Source organism: Tribolium castaneum, chromosome 1 (genome assembly GCF_031307605.1).
Source record: "Tribolium castaneum strain GA2 chromosome 1, icTriCast1.1, whole genome shotgun sequence".
Taxonomy (NCBI): Eukaryota; Metazoa; Arthropoda; class Insecta; order Coleoptera; family Tenebrionidae; genus Tribolium; species Tribolium castaneum.
Genome location: NC_087394.1, coordinates 29,433,911 through 29,461,102, shown reverse-complemented (window position 1 = coordinate 29,461,102; position 27,192 = coordinate 29,433,911). Strand labels below are relative to the sequence as shown.

At 33.7% G+C, this 27,192-nt stretch overlaps 2 protein-coding genes across 10 annotated transcripts in view; one reads left to right on the top strand and one right to left on the bottom strand.

Annotated features, from left to right (window-relative positions):
• Window positions 1-27,192, top strand: part of LOC664309 (chaoptic-like protein) — a 140,751-nt gene that overhangs the window by 98,723 nt on the left and 14,836 nt on the right. For all 6 annotated transcript variants that reach the window (XM_015977882.2, XM_064356513.1, XM_015977881.2 and 3 more), the window contains one exon: window positions 18,868-19,015. In XM_015977882.2, coding sequence (XP_015833368.2) covers window positions 18,868-19,015 — 148 coding nt within the window. The remainder of the gene's footprint in view (window positions 1-18,867; window positions 19,016-27,192) is intronic.
• LOC103312111 (very long chain fatty acid elongase 7) lies at window positions 91-22,332 on the bottom strand. 4 transcript variants are annotated; one of them, XM_015977897.2, is made up of 6 exons: window positions 22,190-22,332; window positions 1,062-1,102; window positions 823-1,013; window positions 645-776; window positions 360-599; window positions 91-308 (listed from the first exon to the last, which is right to left on the bottom strand). In XM_015977897.2, exons 1-6 carry the CDS (start codon window positions 22,201-22,203, stop codon window positions 141-143), a joined length of 786 nt encoding a protein of 261 aa, XP_015833383.2. In that variant the 5' UTR covers window positions 22,204-22,332; the 3' UTR covers window positions 91-140. The 4 variants fall into 4 exon arrangements, with proteins under 4 accessions (XP_015833383.2, XP_015833384.2, XP_015833385.2 ...); XM_015977898.2 differs by lacking the exon at window positions 22,190-22,332 and adding an exon at window positions 3,040-3,132; XM_015977899.2 differs by lacking the exon at window positions 22,190-22,332 and adding an exon at window positions 2,927-3,027.

The window sequence follows — 27,192 nt, the reverse complement described above, 5'->3', positions numbered from 1 at the left end:
AAAAATCGGGAAACATTTGCTACATATTGTCGCAGACGAGCTACAAACTTCAAAACTAGCACAAACGGAGGATTGAAAAATAGAAACGAGTCAAATAATTTATTATTTATTTATAAAGTTTCACAGTGTTTGAGGCGCATTTAATTAACTTTCTTCGGCCTTAGATAAGCTTTAATGTAAAAATTCGTGAAGAGATAAATCATTATAGCGGCCTGTGTTAGGAAAACGCTCAATAAGGGCTTCGGGTACGAGCAGCTTGTATTGAAGAGCGGCAGAGCGAAAGCAGTAAAAATGAAACAATGTTGGAGCTGTAACAAGCACATTAGATCATTGTTTGCGCAAAAAGCGATTCGTCTTACAATTTGGAGTTGCGTGATGTATTTCTTCAACACGCTGTTCCTGTACGTGGGATCCCACGAGGTTAGAAAATAATAGAAATACATCACAACATGGACAAAAAGGTTGGGCAAACCTAGAAAGAAGACTTGGCCCCCGATGAAGAATTTGCACGTGATCCAGGAAAACACCGCCATCATGGTGTGGTGGTACACGTGGAGGAAGGTCACTTGACTGTGCTTCTTCCGAAGCACGAAGAATATCTAAATTTGGTTTTAGAAAACCACTTATTTTTTGGTTGCACGTACCGTGTCTAAAAGATCGAAGATTTTGAGCATTGTGTAAGCGTATTGTAGGTTTAAGACGGCAAGGGCGTCAGGGTGCTTGGATTTATCAATTGGGGAGCAAAAAATACTTAACTTCGGGAGCTCTCGTAACGCCTGAAAAAACTCTAAAACCGCGATCGCCACAGAAGGGTTAAAATACCATTAGAAAAATAACACCGTTCAGGATTATCTGCACCCAATTGTACACCATAATAATCCTGTCGAGTTTCATCGGTGGTCTGTTTTTCATGAGGGCTGGTCCGATTTTAAAGACAAAACTTGTGTAAAACGCCATAATTAACGTGACTGGTAAAGGGGACTTCATTAGGAAGTAGTTTTCGATCCGGGGATCTACAATTTCGAGTTAGTTTTGTTTTTTTGATTTTTTGTTTGTCCTACCTGCGTATTGAAACATGTCTGGTGGATTGTGCACCCCTGCTCTGCAATGCAATCCGTTTAGTTTTCGACTGAGCATTCGATTTTCAATTCGTTGAATTTTAATGTGGGTATAATGATGGATAAAATATGTATTGGGACGGCAGAGTACAATGGCATTATTTCTTAATAACACATTGTCAATAAATCAATTAAACGCAAAATCCACTGTCCCCATTAGGAGTTTTTGCCGCAATTTTTGCATAATCGTCAAATTCAATTCAAACAATTCGTGATATCTGTTTTATACTGGATTATGCCGAAAATTCATTCGCTTGGTTCAGATTTAATAATTTAAATTATTTGAAGCGAAATTTCGAATTTGCTCTGCATTCCTCCCAAGATTAAAGAGAAAAAATGTGAATTTAAATAATTGAAATGAGTTGGTAATGTAATACCGGATACGATATTAGCATTTATAATTCGAAACGAAAAACAGAGATTGTTTTGAAAATTTTGATGGAGACAGTTTGGGGCTTTCAATAATTGTTTCTAATGCAGATGTAAAATTTAAAAAATGTTTTTTAGAAAAATGCTTTTATTTACAAGATGCACTAACAATTAAAAAATAATGTTTTTCTATCAGAGGAGAATGTTTTTGCTTACAAATTAATATTTTAAAATTTATAAAAGCTTTGGGAACAATGGTCAATTTAAGAAAGTAATTGTGTAATGCCGTATTATTATGACCTATGACTGTTCCTAAAGCTTTTATAAATTTTAAAATCCAGATTTTTAAGCAAAAATATTCTCCTCTGATAGAAAAACATTATTTTTTACTTCTTAGTGCATCTTTTAAATAAAAGCTTTTTTCTAAAACATTTTTTTAAAGTTTTTTATTTATTGCTTTTTAGTCTTTACTTATTCTAAACGTCTTTTTCTCAGAGATTTAGTTTCACCGTATTATTGTAACACCATTATTTTGCTGATTTATGCAAACTTGTTTATGGTATGTGATGAAAACAGCTGTTAGCATTGGACCATCGATTAAGATAAATAAATTTAAAAAAAATAGCGACATTTGTTTCTAACGAAACGCAATGAAAATGTTTAGGTATTAATATATTTCCCAATGACCAACTTAACCACATAGGATTGCATTGTCACGTAGATTACGTAAGTATGTAAAATTTCAATTGGGACAACGGGAACCCTTTTAAATTTGGCTCCAAAAATATGAAACAGACAGACAGACAACAAAGCAAGTTAAATAAAAGCTTTTAAAAATTAGGTACAATCAAACTTATTTTAGATCTAGCCACTTGAGACACTCACCTATTATTTAGTAAGTTTTTACGTACTGCAAATACAACAAAAAATTGCAAAAAATTACCTTCAGAATCTAATGGGCGTATACCACATTTACGTACGCCAGTTTTATAAGCATTATTAGAATAGATAACTTCTTATCGCGTTATTTTAAAAAAATATATAATTTTCATTAAAGTGACTCAGTAAACAACAATGTCTGAGAACGTTCAATTTTTCAGTTATTTTAAACGATGATCCTGCTCCTGTTATGTGATTCCTGAAATCAACTACTTATTCTTGTTATTCGATCTCGGGTGCACTCGTAGTTTCTAACAAAAGTAGTCCTACTAACAAATTGAAATTTTAATTAAATTTTTATATTCATTTGGACCTCAAATGAGGATTATTGATTTAATTGTTGTCATCTGGTTATTTAGCAAATGCAGTAATATCCATAGCCAATAACAACCGAACGGAAATGAGACGAATGACAAACATTAGTTTTCTATTGGTTTTAGCATTCACAAACATCAACATGTTAAACAAACAAACTGTTGATGTGAACATTTAGGATTTACCTCTGTGACAATTGTAGCGCTGATATTTTACTCCGAGTTTGTCAACATCACATTTTTGCATTTTATATGTGCATACGATCAAAATTTAAAATAATTCGACATCAAAAACAGACCTTGTTTGCCAGTGTTTTCACGAAGCGATGAAGGTGACTGTCAAGCAATTGTTAACACAATACTTTTGCCACACGTGGCGGCCGCGTAAGGCAAACTTATCACCTGCTAAAATAATCTACTGCAACTTGATAAAACTACAAAATGGACTTTTACTTCTAGTGAAGTTAGAAGCAAAAATCTATTCTAGCAAAACTATGAGCCTCTTCTACCAAGACGTGAGAAGAGTTAGCTCAGCATAAATTACAGTGAGGATCCAAAGTCTGGAATAAATTTCGTACACCAGGAGGAGAATAACATGAATTACTTTAAATGATTCTTGGGGACATTCTGTTTAACTTATAATTTTTAGCATTTTATACCACTTTTGTCTTGGAATTTTGTGGTCAAAATTTTGTCCAGCTTGTGGCTTAGAAGTTGTAGTTTTTTCTTTGTTCGTAAATATAATCGGCAAATTTAATGTCGCCGGTCCGTTTTGGGTTAGAACAAACGAGCGAATTCCGTGTCCACCTTGTTAGCCTCCTTTGTGCCGTCTGCTGAGGCAGCGTTGGCAAGAGGTGGCCGCTGTGGATGCAATCACGTCCGCATTTTGCAGCTTTGAATTTTTTCTTTATGACACAAAGCTTTTTTCGTTCGCAATTTGTCCGGAACCGAGCAAAAAACTCGAGCCGTCTCGTAATTAACCCTCGAAACACATCACGGAACAGTTGAACCGTGGCTGAAACAATTGCTCAAATGAAGCAATAAACTGTGCACAACACAATCGTAAATGTAACGCGCTGAATCCTCGTGGTATGTTGCACAGAGGCCCATAAGGTCACTTGATTGGGATTCGTCGGTTCGGCGTGGCCGCAAACCGACCACGATGGCCATTGCAAACACGAACATATGCACAACGCTTCGGTACAATCCCTCGTCGAGTCGCTCCTTTACCACTAATCTACAGCAGGAAACGGACTGAAATAATGCCCTTTCATGATCAGTAAAACTCCCACATATCGTCACAAAGGGCACACGCCCGTTTTTGGACCGGCTAATTGAATGCCTACACCAATCAGTTTGGCCACTGGCTCGAATTAAACGAAACGGACGGCAATTGTGCAAGCGGGGCTCAAACAAAGCTGCACTGACTACGTTTTGACGCCGGATTGCTCTCTTTACGCGCTTTATTTTACTCTACAGCTTTTTTCACCAAAAAATACGCTCACTCTGTAAATTTCATCATATATCTTTAAGTTGGAAAGATTTTTGATTCTTACTACAAATCAAAATAAAAGTTACAGTTACAAAAATTTTATTCATTTATTCGTCATTACTTTCGACCATCCTTTTCTAACAAGGACCAACTTTAGATTATCCTTTTCTAACGAGGATACAACAATAAAATTCCTCGATTGTAAAACGCTGCCTGTGTCAAGAAAGCAGCAATGGTTTGCTGGAGATGGTCGTACTTTTCAAAACGAAGTCTACGTGTGAATTGCCCGAGCGACTTAAACAGTCGATGGTCTGTTGGTGCAATATAAGAACGATAAGATGGAATGCTCAAAAAGTTGTAAAATGTAAATTTTTTGGTTTTTCGTGGTCCTGGTAGAAGAAAACATGAGTTATGTCTGGACACAAAAGGCATCCTCTGTTACGATTAGGCCTCATGGAAGCAGTTCTCGATGCACAATTAAAAAAAGTTCAAAAAAAAAAACAAAAAAGTACTTTTTGGTGAAATTTTTAATTAGCTACTTCAGGAAACTTTCTGTACCAACATCTGTAGTTTTTATTGTCTACAAACTTCCTGTCTAATGTGGCACATAAGTTACGACCTGCTTCTGTTGCATAATGCTTCTGTATGAACTTGTGAAAAATGAAGTTTCCAAGTTTTTTCATGATTTTTTGGCCAAAACGCACAGTACATCAAGTTCTCACATAAACAGGAACAATAATTAAAACATGTTTACTACGTTGAATTAAAGGCAATAAAATTAGATGTGGAACTTGCCCTATTAATATCTACTTTAAAAAAGGGAAAAAAACAATGCTAAAAAGTGTCAAATTTCAGCCATTTTCCTAGTTGTTTTACAGCCGTTGTAAGCAACGTTTTTGAAAGTTATTTACAGAATACATTCTACAATTCGGGCTGTAAGGGAGAAAATGTTTTAAAATCAGTGTTTTATTTAATTCAGAAAAAAATCCTGAAAACTGAAAAAAAGTTGGTGTTTTTTGAACATTATTTCCCTTTGATGAGGGTTAAAGAAAAAATGAAATACTTTTGGCTTTGTAGTGGACTTTTAGGAATAAAGTGGCTTTTGTTTTAACTTGAAATAGTCAATACTTAACTCGTAAAATTCTTAAAACGAACTTGCGGGCCTGACCTATTATATCAGCGTCCTTCTATTGCGCGCTCCCTTAGATTCATTGTTGCACATTCATATTCTTAAGCAAAATTTTCTGCTGAATTCAAATCCGAAGTTAGTTTATGATTTGGAATTGCCATTATCATAAAAAAGACGTTTTTGTAGAAATTTTTGGAAATTTTTTCGTTTACATCGTCATATCTTTCTTCTGAATAAAGATATAATTTTCTTTTTTTTGCAAAAGATTGCTCAATAAATGTAGTTTTTAACACGAATACATAACTTTTAGTTTTAAGAAAAGAAAACTGAGAAAATTGCAGTATTAAGAGAAATACGTTGCATTGCCACTTCAAGTGCATATCCGAGTAACTTTAAACTACAATAACTTGCTTAGTGTTAAAGATATCGAAATAATTCTTGCACCAAAAATTTTGTTAAGCTGTTAACTAGCTTTATTTCGTTTAAATTTTGTATAGGTCTATTTTTTAAGATAAAAAAATTCTTGCATCTCGAAAATTTTACAACACAAATATGAAACGTTACAAGAAAAATGCAATTTTCTCGCTTTTCTTTTGTCCAAACTAAAACTTGTGTCTATTCGTTAAAATCCACATTCATTAAAGCTTCTTTTGCGAAAAAAAGAAATTTCTAGTTTTATCCAGAAAAAAGATATGACGATATAAACACAAAATTTGACCAATTTAAAGTTTTAAAAAATTTTCACAGAAACGCCTTTTTCATAATAAAGGCAATTTCACACAAAAAATCTAACTTCGAATTCGAAATCAGCAGAAAATTTTGCACAAGAATCAGTTTAAAAAAACGTGTGTACATAAAATATGTGACGGCAAATGACTTGTGGACAAAAACATAGGAATTCTCCCACTTAAAGGTCTTTTTGATGCTCTGAACATAAAACGGGCAAAATTTTCTTCCCATCCTAATATTTCAGTTTATTAATTCTACTCAAGCAAAAAATCGAAAAAAACATTTCCGGAGAACCTCTTGAGATATAATGATTTCACTCTTCGTATTAAAATTTTTGCCTTCTCATATTCCTTGAAGGCAGAGCATTTTCCAAGCTCACAACTACATAGTAAAGCCCCCCTGTAGAGATTTGGGTTTTCTCCACTTTTGGACGTAACCAGGAGTGACGACGCTCCCGCGTAATTAATAAATCTTGTACGAAATCCTATAAACTCCTCAAGAGTTCCTCCCTAAAATATGTCAGGAGGGATCAACCTGGTCTCCCATCCGGTTTTCCGCCGAAGAAATAAAAATGTATTAACGTTCTAAGCCAGTCCGTAAATCCGACAAGCTCTTTCTTGTACAGATGAGAATTAAGTGATCCCGTTATCTGCCACTTACATTAGTGTGGCGGCTTTTGTCAAATTATCACGAGGACCTTTCATTTCCTGACGCAATCACGGACGCGTTCACCAATTGTTGTGATATCCTTTGAACTGTTTTCCAAACGGAAATGTTTACGTTGTGACGGCTTCAGAACCCTATTTCCAATTGGAAAAGTTTCGATAATCGGTGGTAGATAAATTTACTAATTAGTTAAATAATTTCCTGTAGTTCTGAAAGGGATTTTTTGAATTGATGGGTTTCCCGGAGATTTATTTTAAATCGGACATTAACGACACTTTATTCAGTGCCAGTGAACTGATTATGCTAAGAATACGTAGTTCGACAACCTCTATCTTTGAGATTCGATTTCCGACATTACTTTTACATTTCATTCGACATTCATTTCCGTAGATTGTTTTACAAATACATTGACTATGCACCTTTGTATTCCAGTAGCGGCCTGTGAACCAAAATCTCCTAAACAGATTTCTTTTTAATTTAATCTTGAACGTTTATTCAAAATTAATTCATTTTAAAATTTATGACTGATACGATATTCAAATTTGTTTTGCTTTAATTTGTTTTTTAACATTCTTATAATGTTTTTTATGCGTAAATACTGCTGCCCCCGTTTTTGCGATCACCCACATGTTTTATGGATTTAATCCCATGCCTCCAGCATATTCTAACTTATGTATTTATTCCCCTTTTTCCTTTTATCCAGCACCCAATTCTTGCAGTTCCTCCTACACTCATTTCAACAGACTCCAAGGAATCGTATTTTGGCCATGTTATTTTTGTATAATTTGAGCTTTACGACGGCGTTCGTACTTTTTTAATAACGTTGTACTTTCCTGCAAGACAAGCTTTTTATTAACATGTTTTAATTAAAACATCGCCCGTAAAAACGAAACGACCACATACATAAAACAAGAATTAAGAGAAAAATACATCCGGCATTAATTAACCAACTTTTAACATAATTATAGTGCAGTTTTCGCCTCGATGATGGTCAAAGTTGGAGACAAGTTCAAGGGCTGTCGGACCTCAACAGCTTTCCTAACTGACCAAAATCTGTCACGACTCGCCGTAAAAAAATTCGTTTAGGACGAAGGGTTGTTATAACATGATGAAAAAGCGCAGTTGTGCCACATTAATTTATTTTTGCAGCCGCTGTTATGGTCGAGGGTAGACGCGTCGGAACTGCGGATTATTACAAAATTTACTCTCCATCCAATTATGATATTAAAATGAATAAAAACAATTTTATTCGTGTTTTCCATTTTGGAAAAGACATGAAATTTTAGAGCAAATCTGAAGCGGTTCTCGTTGCGCGGCTTTTCTTCACTTGTGTTATAAAATTTTTAGCGTAAATCGCTCTACTACATATATCCGGCAATAACAGAGCTCATAAAAATCGGATAGTAGGACAAACATCAAATATTTAATGGCCCATTTCGTCCGCGCATAAATCTAAATATTTATTAAACGATGATTTTAAATTTAGCATCGTCTAAAGGGCAAGCTCTTGACTGGAGGAAACTGAACTTTTTTTAAGATAAACTTTGACTAAAATTTCAATTGGAATAGATATACAAGGTGTCCCAGCGTCGTGAAAAAGTCCATTATTGATCTTTGAATATTATGAAATTAATCTTTTTTTCTTATTTTTTTAACCCTCTGACCTATCTAAAATTATTTTCAAGTAGACAGGGTGTTTCCGAAATTAGCCATAACACAAATTTATGTTTTTTTTAATGAAACAACCTATATTTTTTACATTTTTGGATGTAGCTTTTAACTTTGATGTTGTTAAACAAAATTGTTATTGGTCGATTTTGCTTTGTTATTGAAATAATTTTACGAAAACATTATAAAAAAACATTGCATAAAAACTAAGAGTCTCAGAAGAGTAGAATTTTTACCACTTTAAAGAAAAAAGTTTAAACTTAAAGGATAAATTATTTCTTTTTAGTTTACTGTAATCAAGAAGATAAAAAATGAGTAGATTTGCTAGAGTTTGAATAACTTCAAAATTATAATGGAACAACCAATTTTTTATTTTTGCATGTAAAAGACCTTTAAATTGTTTGTCTAAAAACATTAACGCTTAAGTGGTTAAATGGTCTGTGGTGGAGTTCCTATGGTAATGGTATGATCTACTATGGTAAGAACAATGCTCATAAATTAACTTTTAAAGTGAAATATTTTAAACAAGATTGATACAAATATAAAATAGTTATTAGTGATCAGATCTTTCATTGAAACTATAAATTACATTAGCTATTATTTTTTTGAAGTGTATGAATAATTCATAACTTATAACAGCTAATTTTGAGAGAAAATGCGGCATTGGCATTTTTATTGTTTTAAAACAGCTAATATGTCTTTATTCATTAACTTTAAATATTTGAAACTTTATGTTCTTATACAGGGTCGCTAAAAAGTAGGGATGCAGTTAAATATTATAAAAACTATTAATCAAAACTTATTGAAATTTCGTACGTACTTAAGAGTATATAAATTCTATCGTTTTAGATGTTTATCCAATTTCTATCTCTATTTGTTCTTAGGATACAAGGCTAACTTGATTTTATTTAAAGGTAGAATGGGGCAAATTTAACATTTTCAAGTAGAGCATTTTTTCTGGGTTCTGTGGTGTAACACATTCATACCTTATTCTAAACAAAACTTAAAAAAAATTGAACTAAAATAAAATTCAGAAACAGGCAAAATTTTGTTAGATTTAGAAATAATGTAATAATAATGAAATAAGTAAAAGTTGATAATAATAGTTATTACCAACACTTTTAAATGAAAAAGAACACATTTTAATTTAAAAAAATTAAACGCAAATTACCTACATTTTTTTGCTAGAAAAAATGTTCAAAATATTTCGTACCATTGGTCAACTAATTACTGTACACAAGTTTAATTTTTGACTAATAGTCAAGTAAGAGATCGCTAATAACAGTATTTCCAAAGCTCACTTAGACTTACTTTTCCAGAAATCAAGGATTAAATTTTTGAATTTGAATTTTTTTTTAATAAAAATAACGGTGGGCATTATATTATATCACTTGATTAAAAAATAAATAGTCTTTTGAAAATTATAAAACTTGACCCTTTGTGCCATTAAAAAAATCAAGTTAGCCTTTTAAAATTTTTCTATTTGCAAAATAAATGATGATAGAAAAATGAAAAAGATCTCAAATGTTAAAGTTTAAACACTTTTAACTGTCTCCCAAAACTCAAAGTGTTCTGTTAAATCGTTCTTTAAAATTTTTCTTTAAAATGGTGAAGAATTCTACGATTCTTCGTTTTTGTGTAATAAATTTTTAAATAAAACATGTTTTTGTAAAAAAAAAACAATTTATTTCAAAAACTAAGCAGAATTGACCAAAACAAGTTTAGATTAAACTTATCAATATTAACAACTACGTCCAAAAATGCAATAAAATTTAGGGTGCTTCATTTGAAAAAACATATCTTCAGTGGTTTTTTTTATATTGGAACACAGCAATATTTTAGAAATATGTAGCAGAACCACAGATATAGTTAAAAAAAAGAAAAAGTCATTATCTTTAATAATAGCAAGTTGTGGTGCTTTTTCGGATTGTTGGGACAGCCTCTACAGTTTTTATTAAATTAGCAGAATACTACAATTTCCTGCTACTTTAATATTCTTTTTTTTAGCTGTTAGAAGATCTCAAATTCTATGTTCTCTTGTGTGACGAACTAAAAATAAAGACAGGTGCATTTACATTTTTTGTGCGAAATCAAAAAAATATTTGTCTAATAAAAGGAAGATGAAAAAGCAAAGCACCTAAAATCCTGGCTCAGTTCGTAAATTGGGCCGTTGTGTGTTTATGATTTTGCAAACGGAATATTTGACGAGTCCGCAAGTGTAACTGTTCGTGAAACAAGAACAATAATGCAAGTAAATAAATTAATAACGGATTTCATCGGATTTGTGGCAAAGGGAGTGCGCAATTTAATCGCCACATAATAGCAATGTTAATAGCGGCTGCCAATTCCTATTATGGCATAATTGCAATGAAGGCTGACGATGGCAGTGCTCAAGAGATTTGATCCAACAATAATTGTTTGAACGTGGCGGCGCTTTTTCCACCGAAAATTTATTCAAAGTGGGCAAGATGGCCATACATCAAACGGGCCTCCTGTGTGTTTTTCGGGAGTCGATCAAGCGCACTGCGAGATTTATCTGTCCGCAAGGTGATAAATTTTCATTTATGGAAAGTGAAACAATTATAATTCGATATTAGGTCGGTGAAAAATGGTTTCCTTTATATTGCGACAGGCTCATAGATCAAAAAAGCGGCCCTGGGGACGGCCGCGACGGTCAGATAGAATTAATAGATCATATTATATGAAGATATCGTCGTACATTACGATCGGTAAAGCAAACACGTTTGCTCCAACCGGAAATATCGCAATAAATTCCGCGTGAACGTATCTGTACCCGGGCATCGCCCAAATTGGAAAATATAAAATTTAAAATCACCGGGTGATAAAGAGCTTCGTGTCGCCAAAATGGGGCCCTGGCCTGAGACGTCCTTAAATCGTTGAAGGGATGACAGCGCGCCTAAATGAGTTTTAAAGACTTGTTATTCGAATTTCCGGCCGTCACGTTCCGGTCAAAGTTTAAAATTGTGTCGATTGCGGCTATTCCGGGCAGCGTGATGCCGGAGCTGAGCTGGGTCGTAATTAAGATGTAATTGTACGGGGGAAGCGCCAACTGTATTAGGAAAACTTTTGTTTCTCCGTTATTCTGCAAAAGTCGAGTGGAATTTCTGCACTAGTTAGAGCAGTTCGGCTCGAGGTCCGGAATTGAGTTTGCGAGCTCCCGGAAACGAAAGACTTCTGAAAGATAATCTTAGGAATTCACAGAAGATGCTTTACTTCACTATTAATAAAAATAAACGTGGCGCCGGCTGATAAAACATTAAGGAGGTCGCTTTGAGCGAGGTTTCGATGCGAGGGCACTTAAAAGTTGGCGATTGGCGCTCTTTTTTTAATTCCACACCGAGTTATGAAGGGCTCCGGCTGTCAAGCCGCATCCGAATCTTTATTAGACCCGGAGAAATTGTACTGAAATATTAGAATTTATCTCTGGACGTGATCTGATAAAAGCGGCTTATCCGTCCAATATCGAAGCGTCAAATTCATGGGACTGGATAATAATTTCGCAGCTTAGTGCCACCAGAAGTAGTTACACATTTTCAGACATCAATAACGACGAAATGAATTTTTGCCTGATTTTTCTCGCACGTCCGATCCACTCCCACTTTCAAATTTCAGTCTCATACGACTAGTTGAGCCAAATTTAATTACTCCAAGTTTGATGATATAATTTCGGAGTATTGAAACAAACTTTAGACTCCCATTTCGAAATCTTTTGAAGACGTTTACTGGATGAATTAGAAATTATCAAATTTAGGAACTCTGTATTAAATTTAAATAAAATAAGCGCTTGCTACTATTTCAAACAAAAATTACAACTTGGGAAAGTTTACTTAAAGCAACTTCTATAAAACGGAAAAATAGAAACTTTTCACTCTTTAAAACTTCCAAATGCACCGCAGTTTAAAACTTGATATAAATTTCTAAAACTGGTAAAAAAGATTTAAGGCAATCTCGACTTAAATCCTTTACATTATCATTAATTCAACTTCTTTCAAGCGACTCAATTACAAAACTGCAATAAAAAAAATCTCAGTGTAACTTTAGATTTACGAGTCTCTAATAATTGCCTCCAAATTTAGATTTACATTCTGTCACTTGTTTTGCGTGTACTTTAAAAACAAATAAAAGAACGCCGTTTCTTGTTTACTTTATTAAGAAAGAAATAAATGTTTCCAAATGGAACGTAAATGTATACTCTCAGCGGATCAGTAGCGCTGGCATTTCCTTCACTCTTCTCAGTTTACACTGCAAATATTCAACTTGTGTTTATATTTTGTTACATACAGAAAACTTTATAAAGTTTCAATCCGGCTTAAATAAATTATCGTTTTATTTCTTTCCATTTAAATGTACTTTAAACTGAAAAGATGCAGAATGACTGTGCTAGTAATGTCAGAGACAATCTCCACAATGTTATCCGGGTTATTAAAGATTTTAAACCAGCAAACCAACAGATTATACTGTTATCCACTCTAAACTAACAAAATTATAAAATATTAGACAATCTTTGTGCAATGTGGAAATGTTGGATAAAATGTTATGGGTATGGCACGTGTGGGTGTTTACATATTTCCCGAAGGCAGCTGGTAAAAACACCTAAGAAAACTAAGATTTTCCGTTTGTTGTTTTTACCTATCTATAATTATTTCAGCAAATTTTCCAGAAACTCTATTTTCATTCATTTAAACCAAAAAATACTTTAATATTGAAATTATTTACCAAAAACTATACGATTTTTTCAGTTGATTTGCTGGAATATGTAAATTACTAGCTAGAAGATTATGACTAGTTTTGTTGAAATACGTTGATTTTTAATGATTCCTTGATTATAAACAAAACTGGCAATGGCCTAGATCGCATTCTTTTGGTTGGAGTTTTATACTACTTTTGCTAAAATACCTTTTTTTTCCTTTTAAAAATGGACCAAATAGACAGAATAAGTTCAACTTATCATCTTATTGTGGCACTCAATAAAGATTTTACATCAGATATGTGGAAGAGTATTGATTTTTTACGAGTCTTTTGGCTTATAAACAAACCAAATTTCTGAAGAATGGCTCTGACCGAATGATTTTGACTAAAAATTGCAATTTTTGGACTGCTTCATAAATGACTTCTTGCTTACTAGCCGAAGATTTCCTCAGTAAGCATTATTTTTGCAAAAACAATGTAAAATTTTTGTACCCGCATCAATAAAATACGTGGATTTCTTCTTTGCTTAAAAAGAAGACAAATCGCATTGAAATGTCTGAAATAACCTTACTCAGACTGACGCTCCATTTTTTTAAGCAAGCTTTGTTGTCTTAGAATTGTTCAAATGGCCTTGTCATGGCTGAAGACACGATAATCTTTCATAAATAAATTTATTTTCGATGATCACCAGGATCACGTTTGAGGACCTTTCCTTACAAAATAGTACCATGTGGTCATTTGAATTTATAATTAAAGAAGGCGATTTTTTTTCTTTGCGAATGATAAACTAATGTAAACTGAAAGAAAAATGTATTCTAATTAGAAAATACTCTTGGAAATTTGGGAAATTCTATGATTCTTCAGCTTGATAAATAATGATAGGTAATGAATGTTTTCATACACGTTAAAATAGTGTATTAGGTAACAAGTCGAGAAAGTGGCACTTGCTTGTAAAGACACTTTCTTGATGTGTCATGTATACGATTTTTCCCGAAACCGCTTAAAATGAAACTAGGTATCAAAGAAATTTGAAATAATTTACAACGACTGAACAAATGAGTAATTTGCCACGTATTAATTTCTCTAGTATTAGAATAAATTGTACATTTGATTTCAATACTGAAAAGTAGTAAATAAAACTGTTCAATAAAGACATTGTTAGTCAGATAAAGTATTTTCATGACAAGACACGAAAGTGTTTTCTTGCCTTCTCAAGGAAACCTGGTTTCCTTGATTCCAAGTAACTAAGGAAAGTTTCGGGAAAAAGTATTAAAGTCTACTCTAATTATTATAAATTCAAATGATCACATGGTAGAATGTATCATTAAGAGTGAAACTTTGCGTTTATGAGCTACATTTTGTGATTTGACTACAGATCTAATATTCTAGTACTGTTTTTCCTTTTCTCAAGCAAGTAACTAAATTGTAAAAAAAAGCACTTTAAAACGCCATGGTGGGTGGAGTTCTAGTTTCGCCTGTGAGGGTAGGTATAAAGAAAAATCCGTAATTAAAAAGAATATTGCTAGTAAAATTCTTCAGGTAAATAAAGAGCTACTACAAGAATTCGCTGATTTTTTTTATTTTTAGATTTTGTTTATTTAGGTACATAAAAAAGAACAAGTTGCTCATTTTTGTGCTTAACTGATATAATGATATAAAAATGAACAGGGATTGCCATTTGAAATAAACAAAATAAAAGGCTCAAAAAGTTTAAAGTTTAATTCCGATCAATCAAACTTCATTAATAAGTCTGTTAGACCTTGCTCAAGACGAACAAGTATGCACCGTCTCCCTGAACCGATTAAAAAAAAAATTAGAGACATATAAAGAGCTAGAAAGGCATCCTCATGAGCAGTAAAAAATAATAATAAAAAAATGCCGTTTAAAAAAATATTATTATGACGTTATACTTTTTTGGAGCACTCTGTATAATCAAAAATAGTTTCCTAAAATACGTCCTAGAGTATAAATAACGTCTACGAAATATCAAAAGTCCAACTTTATAATAACTGAGCTACAGAAGACGGGAGCTTAGCTGGACCATTCTGTATACGATTCTGATTGAAAAATTTGCTGTACTGTGGACATTTGCACTGGCCTGACCATTTCGATCTTGTCTTGAGCATTGTCTGCTAATGCATGCATGTTGGCGGAAACGCCGCGTATTCTCGGTGCAAATCGTATCATATCATCAGACATTAATACTGCCAGTTCCGGTATAAGCCCCATATCGCGGCCGACATCGCCGTACTCTATTCATTAAGGTTCACCGCCGCCGCCGCCGCCGCCACCGTAGCCGCCACCAGATCAATTCCGTGCGGACATGGTTAGGTGTGTTTAGTCAGTGCTGCGTGAGTCCACCGCACTCATTTGTTCGGACCTGCGGTTCCCCGGAGTCCTAAAGCACTTTCCAATATGTGGCCTCCGGAACGCGATTTGTTGCTTTCCGGGAGCGCCGCGCCCGATAAATAGAGGTGCTGCCCTATTTCGTGAAATATCGTCGAGGGGAGATATTGACAACAAAAGGAAGGAAGCGACGCCCGCTGATGATTCTATTTCACAAAAATATTTTCATTTGAGCTGATTATTCCCCCAGAGGATCAAATGAACACGATGTGTAACGCATCTATGGCATAACGAAGGATTTCAAACTTGATAAACATAAATTGGATGTGTGGTGGAAAATGTAAAAATGTGCAAAGTTCTTCATTTTCCAGTTTTTCTATAACAATACTCACGTTCTGCAAACTTACATTTCCTACTAATGACTATGACATTGTTCCCGGAATGACGATGACACTATTCAGAACTTTAACAGTTCATTAGGATGATCATAAAAAGTGTCCTAACAGCGCACTTTTAAAAACGTTATGGAGCACTATAAAAATTAAATTTGACCTTTCCTCCGCGATTAAAAATTTGCAGTAAAAGTCAACGATGATATTAAAATAGCAGCAACACGACGTTTTCTCTAGAAAAATGCAAACGTTGAAGCCGATGAATAAACCACTAATCAAATCAAAACTGCATTAAAGTTAATTAAAAAGAAACGAAGAGAACGCTCGGGGTGGGACTGGGATTTTTAATGTCAATTAGACGTCAGAGCTTTTATAACTTTATGAATAAATGATATTTGTTCCACTTAAATTAAAATACACCTAGACGAAGTTACACAACACAAGTTGAATTTCTTTTAGTACCATCAACAAACCAGTTGTTAGTTTTTGTCCAATAGTTTTGGCAAATCCACCGGTTTAAAATTTTATTTTTTAAATATTATAATTCTTTCTTCTGGGGTTTACAAATTTCCGAAAAATATTAACAAAACTAAAATTTCTTACACCTGAATTTTTTAAGATGTGTTTAGTGAAAGTATAACAATAGTACAATCTGTCTATAAATTAATGAAGGATCGTATTTGGTATTAAAAGTTTGCCGCTTCTTTCCAGAAAAAACAAACAATATTAGTATATAAAAAAATTTGCCTAAGTAGATAAAAATTGGTACTGTTCAGACACTTTATAAAAATAAAATAATTAAATGCGGCAAATTCAATTTCCAGAACCACATGAAATCCTACACTCTTTTATAAACAGTTTTGGAGCACAACGAAGGAGTGTCCCAATAGTATGAGTCACAATGAAGTCTTATAAAACCAGTGTAATACTGGTGCAAATACTTGCTATTTTTGTTGTTTGTTCTTATTAATTTTGTTAATTATTCGGGCTTTATCAATAAACGACTTGACACTGTTGATAAATGACACAACTCCCAAAAATGTACAAAAAAAAGTTGCACAAAAGTTCTCTTTGTGAAACTGTTTTCAGTTTCATAATGAACAATTTGTGAAACCAAAGTAGAAAAAAACTAGAATAGAACTTGTTACTCATTCAATGAGTATCCAATAACACTAATGAATTTACCGCAAAATCAACAAAACCATAATAAACTGACTTAAATTAACTTAAAACAGATCGATGCAGAATTTAATTCTTCTTCATTTCGTAAAGAAAAAATAAGGCACTTCAATTGAAAACTTCATAATTATTTCTTATTCTTATAAGCTAAAGAAAAGCTCTAAACTTACTCTTTCAAATTCCAAATATATTTTCAAAATATTTGATAAAGTTACCAATTTTTGGAAGGAGTAGGTGTAAATATCTCGAAAACGACTATAAACTAAAGCCTAGAGAAAGTTAATAAAAGCTCCCTTTGGATAATTCGAGTACTAATCCAAAAATACAAAGAAGAAAACACAACTTTGAGTTAAAATAAGAAGGTTAATATTGACCGGAAGTGCTGTTATCTTGAAAACATTTTAATTGAGGAGGATCTAGCGAATTGTGATTGTGTATATTTTTAGGTGAATATTATTAGATATTAAATTTTAATTAGGTAATCAAAACTTATCAAATTTTGAATTTGCATTTTTTTATTAAGTATATTATAGAAAATAGGCCGATCGTTGAAAAAAAATTCTAAATTGGTTTTGAGAGTCTCACAGCCATACCTTACAAATTTTGAACAATATCTGAAGCCTGATTTATAAATTCGTTCTCTGTAATTAATTTATTTTTTATCTCAACTTGAAATATTTGGGGCACTATGGACTTTCATGGATGGAAAGCAGGAACGCTTTGTATATTATTTTTATTTTATAAGGAATTTAATGTTAGACACATTTTTTTATTTTTGTTTGTAAGGTTAAAAGATTTAAGCACCACGAGGAAAAAAGCAAAAAAAATTTAAGCACAAGTTCTATCCTTTATTAACTCGTACGTTATATCAAAAATTAATTGGAGTACAATAAAATTAGAATTCGCCGTCTTGAAGGAATATTAACAGCTTTGATATTGTACAACTGAATTTCTAAAAATATGTTTTTAACCAAGCATTCTGTGTTGAGAGTTCATGGACATTAGTCTTTCGAAACGTTTGAATTATTCGTTTTTTTAATAATTTTTCTGCGGTCCTACAACCGTAAAACGTCTACGCGTTTTCTAAGAATTTTTGCTACATTTCCATGGATCATAGTCTATGTAAGATTATTTACCGTGCAGACACTATCGGCTTATGTCTACATGTAACATTTTTATTGAAAACGATGTTATATCAATCCCCGTCTGGTGCTGAAGGCGAATGACGTACATACATAGTTTGCGGTTGAACACCTGTAAGCCTTTACAAGATGTAACATTAGATTTAGGACGTCAAACATGACAAGACACTGCAGCTTACTAATCTAACTTTCATCCAACAATGTGTAATATTCACACGTCCGTAAAAGCCGGAAAATTGAAACAATTTCTCTCGGCTTAAATACGAGAGGTCAAGCCCGACACAAAAATAATTAAAAAACCCACTCTATTAATTTAAAGATGATTATCAGTTTCCAACTAAAGGGAAAATACTGTTCATGTTCTTCATGGCGATTTTATCAATTTATAATAGAGCTTCCGCAACCGCGCCACAATTTTTCCGAAATGTTTAATAAATTCTATTATCCGGGGTTCAGACAACTTCTTTGATTAAGTTCAAACATGTGTTCGGCCGGGTAGCTGTCAAAAGTTGTTCCTTTATTGGATTAATATCTTAGCTCCGGGTCGATATCACACGGAAAATATAGCGAACGCACGGGGTTATTACACCTTAATTGAATCACTGGTTTTGGGTCACAAGTCAACTTCAGGAATTGACCAATATTTATGCAATTTTTCGCTCTGGTTGTTCCAGATTTGCCTGCGGAAAGAAGCATTAGCCAACTGGAAGTGGTGGGATCGAAGACTGTCAGCTTGGAAGCTGAGAGTTTGGCAGGATGCCAAGTTCAGGCTCTCGTCCTGGCCAATAACCGCCTGCAACATGTGGCGGATCGAGCGTTTAGGTGAGTGCCTTGTATTGTTACTGAATACTTAACAACTGCTCATTTCGGGAAATCGACGCCCAATCCAAACACTTTGTTATCTCGCGTATCTTAACCCGGAGGTCAAGACAATTACGATTATGTCAAAAGCTTCTGATTAATCGCAGTCTCACAAGAGATAATCACGATGAATGGCTCCTTCCAGATAGATATTTATTATTTACTGGCCCGGAAATACGAGATGATCTCCGGATGCGATAAACTTTATATCCGCTCTCTATTATTAAAAACCAGCCAAGAGAGTGATTAAATAAATGGAAAAGTAAAAATATGACACATGGACGCAACATCGGTCTTAATACAAGTCCCTGCGGTGCACTATTCCGGCTGTTTTATAGAAACAATTAGCATTGGGCGGAAATCGGTATTCCGTGCACTTGCTCGCAAGATACATAGTTATAATGGTCTGAATACGTTTCGAGTAAAAAAACTCGCGCGTGTCTAAAAGAATGGCATTACACCATTGAAATGTTCGTTGGTATTCAAGGCGAGTCGTCCATCTGACAATCGAACGAGTTTGGCATGCTGTGACTGCAGGTATTTTTTTGCATAATTTATTTTATCGGTGCGAGATTTATGGATCAACTCCGCTTTAATATGAAACTATCTATGATTCGACGTTGTTCAGGTAATGATGAATAACTGCAGTTTAGATAGTCGCGGGCTTAACCGCATCAGTTCAACTCCCAGCATAAAACTGTTTCAGACCTATTAAATTTTCTCGCATAATAAAACAGACGGAAAGTCTTATAAAATTCGTGTTACGGGGATTAGGTTGTTACTATGTGGTTGAAATTACGCCACTATTACAATGTAGACAAAATTAGTTTTAGTGTTAAAGTGATTTATCGCCGCATTTAAGCATCGCGATTTTAAAGCGGCTGTCTGTTGTGGGAACTGTGATCTCAAATTAAAAATAATCCTTAATGTTGTTTGTTTGAACAAAAAAAAATGAGCTCGAAATATGAGGTGCAATAAATAACGAAAATTAAAATTTGACAAGAGTTCAGTTTGGGTAATTCATAAATTTCTAGTTAAATTTTCTTCAAGTACCGTCGAAAAAGTTTATACGTCACAAGGGAGTAAAATAATATTATTACAGTATCGACCTGGTTAAGGCAATATCTATACTTTGTTTGGAACAGAACTATTTCACAAAGCAATTATCTTCTTATTTTAAAAAACGCTGCAAAATTTCCACTAGAAAAAATGTTCCGCTACATGAGGTTTTAGTTCATTTTAACTTTACGTTAGAAAAGCTGCTCATAGACTGTAACTGTATACATAGTGGAGAGTCTTATATCGCTGAACATGTCATATGTTCAGTTAAAAAGAGCCAATTCCAACTCATTCTGAGCTAGCTCTCGTAATAAGTAGCGTAAGAGGAACGAAATAAAAAAAGTCGAGACCAACAGAAAAATTAAAGGCTGAGAAAACAAAAGTATAGTTAAGTATATTTTATGTTGTTTCAATGTTATTTACATCCAATTACCGATAATTTTTGCTATAAGTCTGTTGTTTTGAATAACATATTTTTTTATCTGAGTTTGTAAAACAAAACCGACAGTTTATTGTAAAAATTTCAATCTTAAATAAAATTCTACTTTCCGATTTGAATGCAACTATTGTATGCACTACGACAAAACAGACAAAAGGTTAAAAATTAAGCCATCAAATACCACAGGACAGTGAGAATAAATTGGAAAATTATTTTCCAGAATAAACGTTTTTAAACGTGTTGCCACTGACAATTTTCGAGAAGTTTTGTCAATTATTTTTAATTTATAACTCTTTTGTGATGTATTTCGAAAACGCTAATAAAAAAAATTGAAAAACTTGAAAGAGTATGGTTAAATATACAAAAAAAAAATGTTTTTTTAGAAAAGAGATGCACTAAAAAGTAAATAATATGTTTTTCTATCAGAGGAGAATATTCTTGCTTACAAATTAGAATTTTATAAATTTATAAAAGCTTTGAGAACAGTGCTCAATTTAAGAAAGTAATGCCGTATTGTTATGACTTATGTCCGTTCTCAAAACTTTTATAAATTTTAAAATCCTAATTTGTAAGCAAAAATATTCTCCTTCTGATATAAAAACATTTTTTTTACTTTTTAATGCATCTTTTAAATAAAAACTTTTTTCAGAAAAAACTTTTTTTTTATTTTTTTATTTATTTAATATTATTTATTTCATACTTCAAAACTTCATTTTACCCCTTTGGGGGGTATTTAACGACATAGGATTGCATTGTCACGCAAATTACGTAAGTATGCAAAATTTCAATTCATTCGGACAACGGAAACCCTTTCAAATTTGGCTCCAAAAATATGAAACAGACAGACAGAAAACAAAGCAAGTTAAATATAAGTTTTTAAAAATGCATAACAAACAAGCCGGGGAACAAAGTTATAGTTACGAGTATCTTAACTTGTGAAAAAACGTTTTAGTTTAAAACGGTAGTTGTATCTTTAAAATGCAATTTAAAGCTAAGTTAGACTTTTTTGAAAAAAAAATTCTTTTCTTCATTTCTCACTCTTGTATCTTTAATCGTATTTACAGCTTGTTAAAAATGTCACAAATAGGAAGTGGTTAAAAAAAATGTACATTGTACGTAATGTAAATTCAATACAGGACTATTTACATTGTCCGAAAATATTTAGAAATACATATAAAAAGCTTACTGTATGTTGCAACTTTAATTAGGATCGGCTGTAATAAATAATTACTACACTTTGTTAAAAGGTACAATTTTTATTTACTTAACAACTGAAAGTAAGTAGTTTGGCCTGTAATACCTAATTGTGTTGTAAACTCTAAAACTGAACAACAGCGTCGACAGTTCTAATCATTTGCGTAGGATTTCATGACAAAACGAGAAAAAGAATTGGATTTTTTTCACGCTTTGTTTTATTTGTCCTGGCACTTGTCAGAATTCAATTTCTACTTTGCCCAGCAGATATTATTTTTATTTCAAAAAAAATTATCGTTTGAGTATGAGCCAGTTGTGGTTTTGCAATTCTAATTTCCTGTTCTGAAATTTCTACAAAACTGCAATATTTGCTAATTAAAACCGAAACCAAACTCTCTAATGTGCAACGAACGTGCGAGTATTTATTTACTGTGTATACTTACAACTGTGATTGCATGGGGTTGTGGCTTGTTACACTTCAGTAATTGAAATATTTGTAATTTAGGAATGTCGCGCGGTCCGCTCTTTCCGTGTTTACACACAATTCGAACAGCCCTCGAAACGAGTGTCGCATCAAATTTGCCCCTTTATTTCATTCGACTGACTGTGGACAGTAATCCGAAACAATTTTATCCGACGCAAATGGCGAAACCCTGTTTTACGAGCAATACACAATTGACAGATAAGATTTAAGTATGTAAATGCGCACACGATTTACGTGTAACACAGCAATTTGCGATGGGTTCGATTTGCGAGAGGACGGAATTACAACTTCGCAACTGCACCAAAAAAAAACAATCTCCTATAAAATCCAATAAAGTGCAGAACACCAATCCGCGCTTTTTTGCCCAAAATAAATCGAGATCGCTCAACGGAATGCGCAACAATTCTTCCAGTCAACTCCTTAAACTATCGCACTGAATAATTGAACAGTGGAGAATCCCTGAGTTTGGAGCACAGCTTCGCGTATCTCTTCTTCAACTACTTAATTATCAATTACTGCGCTGTTCAAGTTTATTAAACTTTATTTACTAGCAACGTCGACTAAGTGAAGCTTTTAAGGCGCGCTCGGGAATAATAACCTAACGACTAGGATCCACGTTAGTTTACATAGTCCTCATCGTAATCAATAGCTCCAGATATGTTTGTTACACCTCACTATCAAAGTGCCGCAATTACGCCCATGATTGCGCTTACAACAGTGCTGAACTTCCACGAAATTAAATAGTATATTATATTACAAGTGATAAAAATGCATCGTTATATGCGAGTGAGAATTTTGACCCACGAGTGCGCACTCGTGGAACACTTCTCACGAGCTTTATAATGGCATTTCGATCACGTGTGATATACGACGTTGTATGTTGCATTGTAAAAAAAATCCAAGAAATTCAAGTAAATATCCGCCCGTAACATAAACATAGTTCTATGTATCAGTTCTATGTTGCTATAGTTATGAAATAAACAGTCTCATTATTTTCCCCAATTTTCCCCAGAATTACTCACTCGTGAGTAGAACTGACAGCTTTACCTCTCTTGTGAGAGATAGTGACCTATGTTGCTATAGTTATGAAATAAACAGTCTCACTGCTTTCCCCAACTTTACCCAGAATTACTCACTCATTGTTTGCCCCAATTTTCCCCAGAATTACTCACTCGTGAGTAGAACCGACAGCTTTATCTCTCTTGTGAGAGATAGTGACCTATGTTGCTATAGTTACGAAATAAACAGTCTCATTGTTTTCCCAATTTTCCCCAGAATTACTCACTCGTGAGTAGAACTGACAGCTTTATCTCTCTTGTGAGGGATAGTGACCTATGTTGCTATAGTTATGAAATAAACAGTCTCATTGTTTTCCCCCATTTTCCCCACAATTACTCACTCGTGAGTAGAACTGACAGCTTTACCTCTCCTGTGAGAGATAGTGACCTATGTTGCTATAGTTATGAAATAAACAGTCTCACTGCTTTCCCCAACTTTACCCAGAATTACTCACTCATTGTTTGCCCCAATTTTCCCCAGAATTACTCACTCGTGAGTAGAACCGACAGCTTTATCTCTCTTGTGAGAGATAGTGACCTATGTTGCTATAGTTACGAAATATACAGTCTGATTGTTTTCCCCAATTTTCCCCAGAATTACTCACTCGTGAGTAGAACTGACAGCTTTATGTCTCTTGTGAGGGATAGTGACCTATGTTGCTATAGTTATGAAATAAACAGTCTCATTGTTTTCCCTAATTTTCCCCAAATTTACTCACTCGTGAGTAGAACTGACAGCTTTATCTCTCTTGTGAGAGAAATTTGATTTCTCTTAACGAAAACAATGGTATAATGTACCTAAAAAACTGAGCCTGTAAGATAAAAAAATAACATGCGCAACTAAATAGCATCTGTGCTTTTTGGCCCATAAATCGTCCAAACGCTAGATTTACTTCCCAGCCCACCCTTTCTTTCCCCTTTTGGCACAATAATATGCGAGCCGGCGTAAAAATTAATGACATTTCTCGGCACCTCCACGTCAGATAGTCATCATCCTCGCCTCCCAAATGAAAATCATTCCCATTATTCCCTGTCCGAAAATGCAGTGCCTTTTAAATCATTGTCGGTGATTTATGCCGCGATTTCGCCGAGATTAAAATTATGCAAATAGCGTAACAGGTAAAGTGAAATATCATTTACAGCGTAAAAGTTTCATTATAAAATTCTTCATTCTCATTAGCGAGCATGTGGAACTTAATTCCTCCGTAATTACCTGACATCAAACAGATAATTTACACACATAACTCATATCTCGTTAGTTATTCAGACTGATGCAAATTCCGTATATTGCATTTTGCCGGTATTCCGATCCGGATACGGATATCAATGACTTAATTGTTTGTCGTGTTATTAATGGGCTTCCATCTGGAGCTGCACCCGAAAATGATCCAACAACGGCTGGATTATTTACACGCCGACTTAACACAGGTGAATGTGGTAGGAGAGGGTGATGTGTGGACGATTTGAGCCAAATTCCGAAAATATATTAAATAGGATTTATTACAAACTTCGACAGCTTCAAAATATCAAAAATGAAAGCATAGATTTTTCCCCCTTCTCTTGCAACTTAATAACTTTCAATTACGTCCAAATTGACAATAAATGAGTCTCTACCAACATATGTAATCCTCTTTATGTCAAAGCTTTAAAATTATTATTTTGCCATAAGCGCTCCTTTTAAGGGAATAATTTATAACATATACCCCGATTACGTCTTTGATGTTTGACATTAAGTGGTCGATAGGTCATCGCCACCGTTACCAACTTTACAAAAAAACGCCATATACTCCCATCTTGTGCTTATTTAAGGACAAAATAGGGAAAACGTATTTTAACGGTACTTTAAATAATTGCTTCCTTCATCGTTATTTTTATTTTAATACTTTCAAATACATTATAATACGAGCAATTTTCGTAATGTAAGTAAGCTGGAGTTTTATTACTTGCGTGTTTCTAAACGTGATTAGATAACTTTATTCTTGGAATAAATATTTCGTTTAAAGCAAAAAACACAATAAAAAATCACTAAAGTAGAACATTGATATTTCAGATCTAATGATCCTGTAACAAAAAAAAATTCTTGTCACTTTTAGTAAATTTGTACACCAGTCAGGTTTGTTGATTTGCACTCGAAGGAAACAAATCCCCTATTAAGAACTTTTCAAGTTGCCAAGTATTTGGGCTAACCCAGACTTATCGATCCAATGGTTTATTGTGACCGGAGAAATAAGGTTACCTGGCATAAAAAATAACAAAGTCGAGAGATAATTTTCAAAAATTTCAATGCAGTTGCTATTTCGGTGCGATATTTCAAAGTTTCAGCGTATTGCAACTGTTGTTTACCAACTCCAGGGATGACTGCATGCAATTTATCATTTATACAAATGTCTCGTACCCAAATATCATCAGTTAATCCTATTACTATTTATCCTTGTTGTGTCACAAAGATAACACTCTCCAAAGTCTAATTTATTTAAACATAGTTTTAAGCAAATTACCTGCAAAACAATGTGGCATTTTTCCTACGATTAATTCACAAAAAGCTGTGAAACATTGCCGTTCATTAAATATTCACGACGAAAGACAGATAAAAGTTTCGGTTTCAAACCGAAAATAAATTCTTCCAATAAAAATTCATGTCTCCACAGTATTGTCATTTTTCATCGAACATCAGCAAAAACTTGCGTTCACATCGGGAAATGGACCTCTTCAGTAGGTCACAATGACTGCGAAATCATAAAGTTTATTGCTCAACTGGCGTCATTGAAAGAAGAGACCGACCGGTCAAAATTGGTGGATGCGCCGGGTTAGAATTGTGCTTAGCACCAGATTTAATTTTTTTGGTTTGTTTGATGGAAAAATTCTTTACAACGGCAATTTTTCAACGTGTCATAAATGCGACTATATCCATTTTATGTTATGTTCATATCCACCGATTAAGCTTTAATAAATTTCCTCTTTCACGATATCGATTCGCTCGCTATCAGTAAAAACTACATTACACGAGCTTTATTTGGGACATTCCTTTATCTAGCACTTATCGCCACACATTGTTCGTGTAACGGAGTCATTAATGTCTAATAAAATAATCATAAATTACATCTTGGCAACAGCATGGTAATGACAACTCATTTCCAATCGAGCAATTAAAAAGCCAAAATTTGTCTTAATTAAAAATTGTTTATTCACGTTTTATTATTTATGCGCTAGGGGAAAAGAAAAATTTGCCCGCTTTCGTCAATTAGGTACGTGCATTAGCATAATAAAACATAATTTATGAATAATAAAAAGAGTATAAATAATGAAAATGTAACATAACTATAGAGGCTTTGGCGACTTATTTGGTAGTAAAATTGCGACCTGGAGTGGGGATAATTTACACGCAGTAAAACTTAAAAATTATCAGATGTTTGGGATTTATGGACGTTTCTTTCGAAACCGAAACAGAGTTTATACAAATTTAGATTGCTCCGCACTCGAGTCGTTACCAGGAACGTATTAAGTGCGAACTTGTCTTCTGTCATAAACCAAATTATTGTTAAGAGTTACGACACTGCATGCAGAACCTAATTTGCTTATGCAGTGCCGTATTTCATTGAGTGAAATTAGTACGTAATAAAAAACAGTTCGATATTAACTCCTAAACGCCGCCTCCGGCGGTCTAACAAATTACAGCCCTCAAATAACGGCGACATAAATGTCGTTCTATTTTTTCGATTTTTTATATCCGTGTAAAATAAATCAAAACGATGTAAGTTACGCCACTGTTAGGTAATAAATTTTTTCCGCAAAATACTTCCCTCATCGGAAATAACTTTAGTGGAATAAAACGAAAAGTGGCTGCGTAATACGGCAATCAGGTCTATAGCCCCATGTAAAAATCAAGTTTTATCCAGCTTTGGCC

Excerpts from the sequence above, each read along its gene's own strand:
- LOC103312111 (XM_015977897.2), bottom strand. Across the intron at positions 1,014-1,061 it reads AGACATGTTTCAATACGCAG|ATCCCCGGATCGAAAACTAC; the intron begins GTAGGACAAACA and ends TCGAAATTGTAG. Across the intron at positions 600-644 it reads TCTTCGATCTTTTAGACACG|ATATTCTTCGTGCTTCGGAA; the intron begins GTACGTGCAACC and ends AACCAAATTTAG.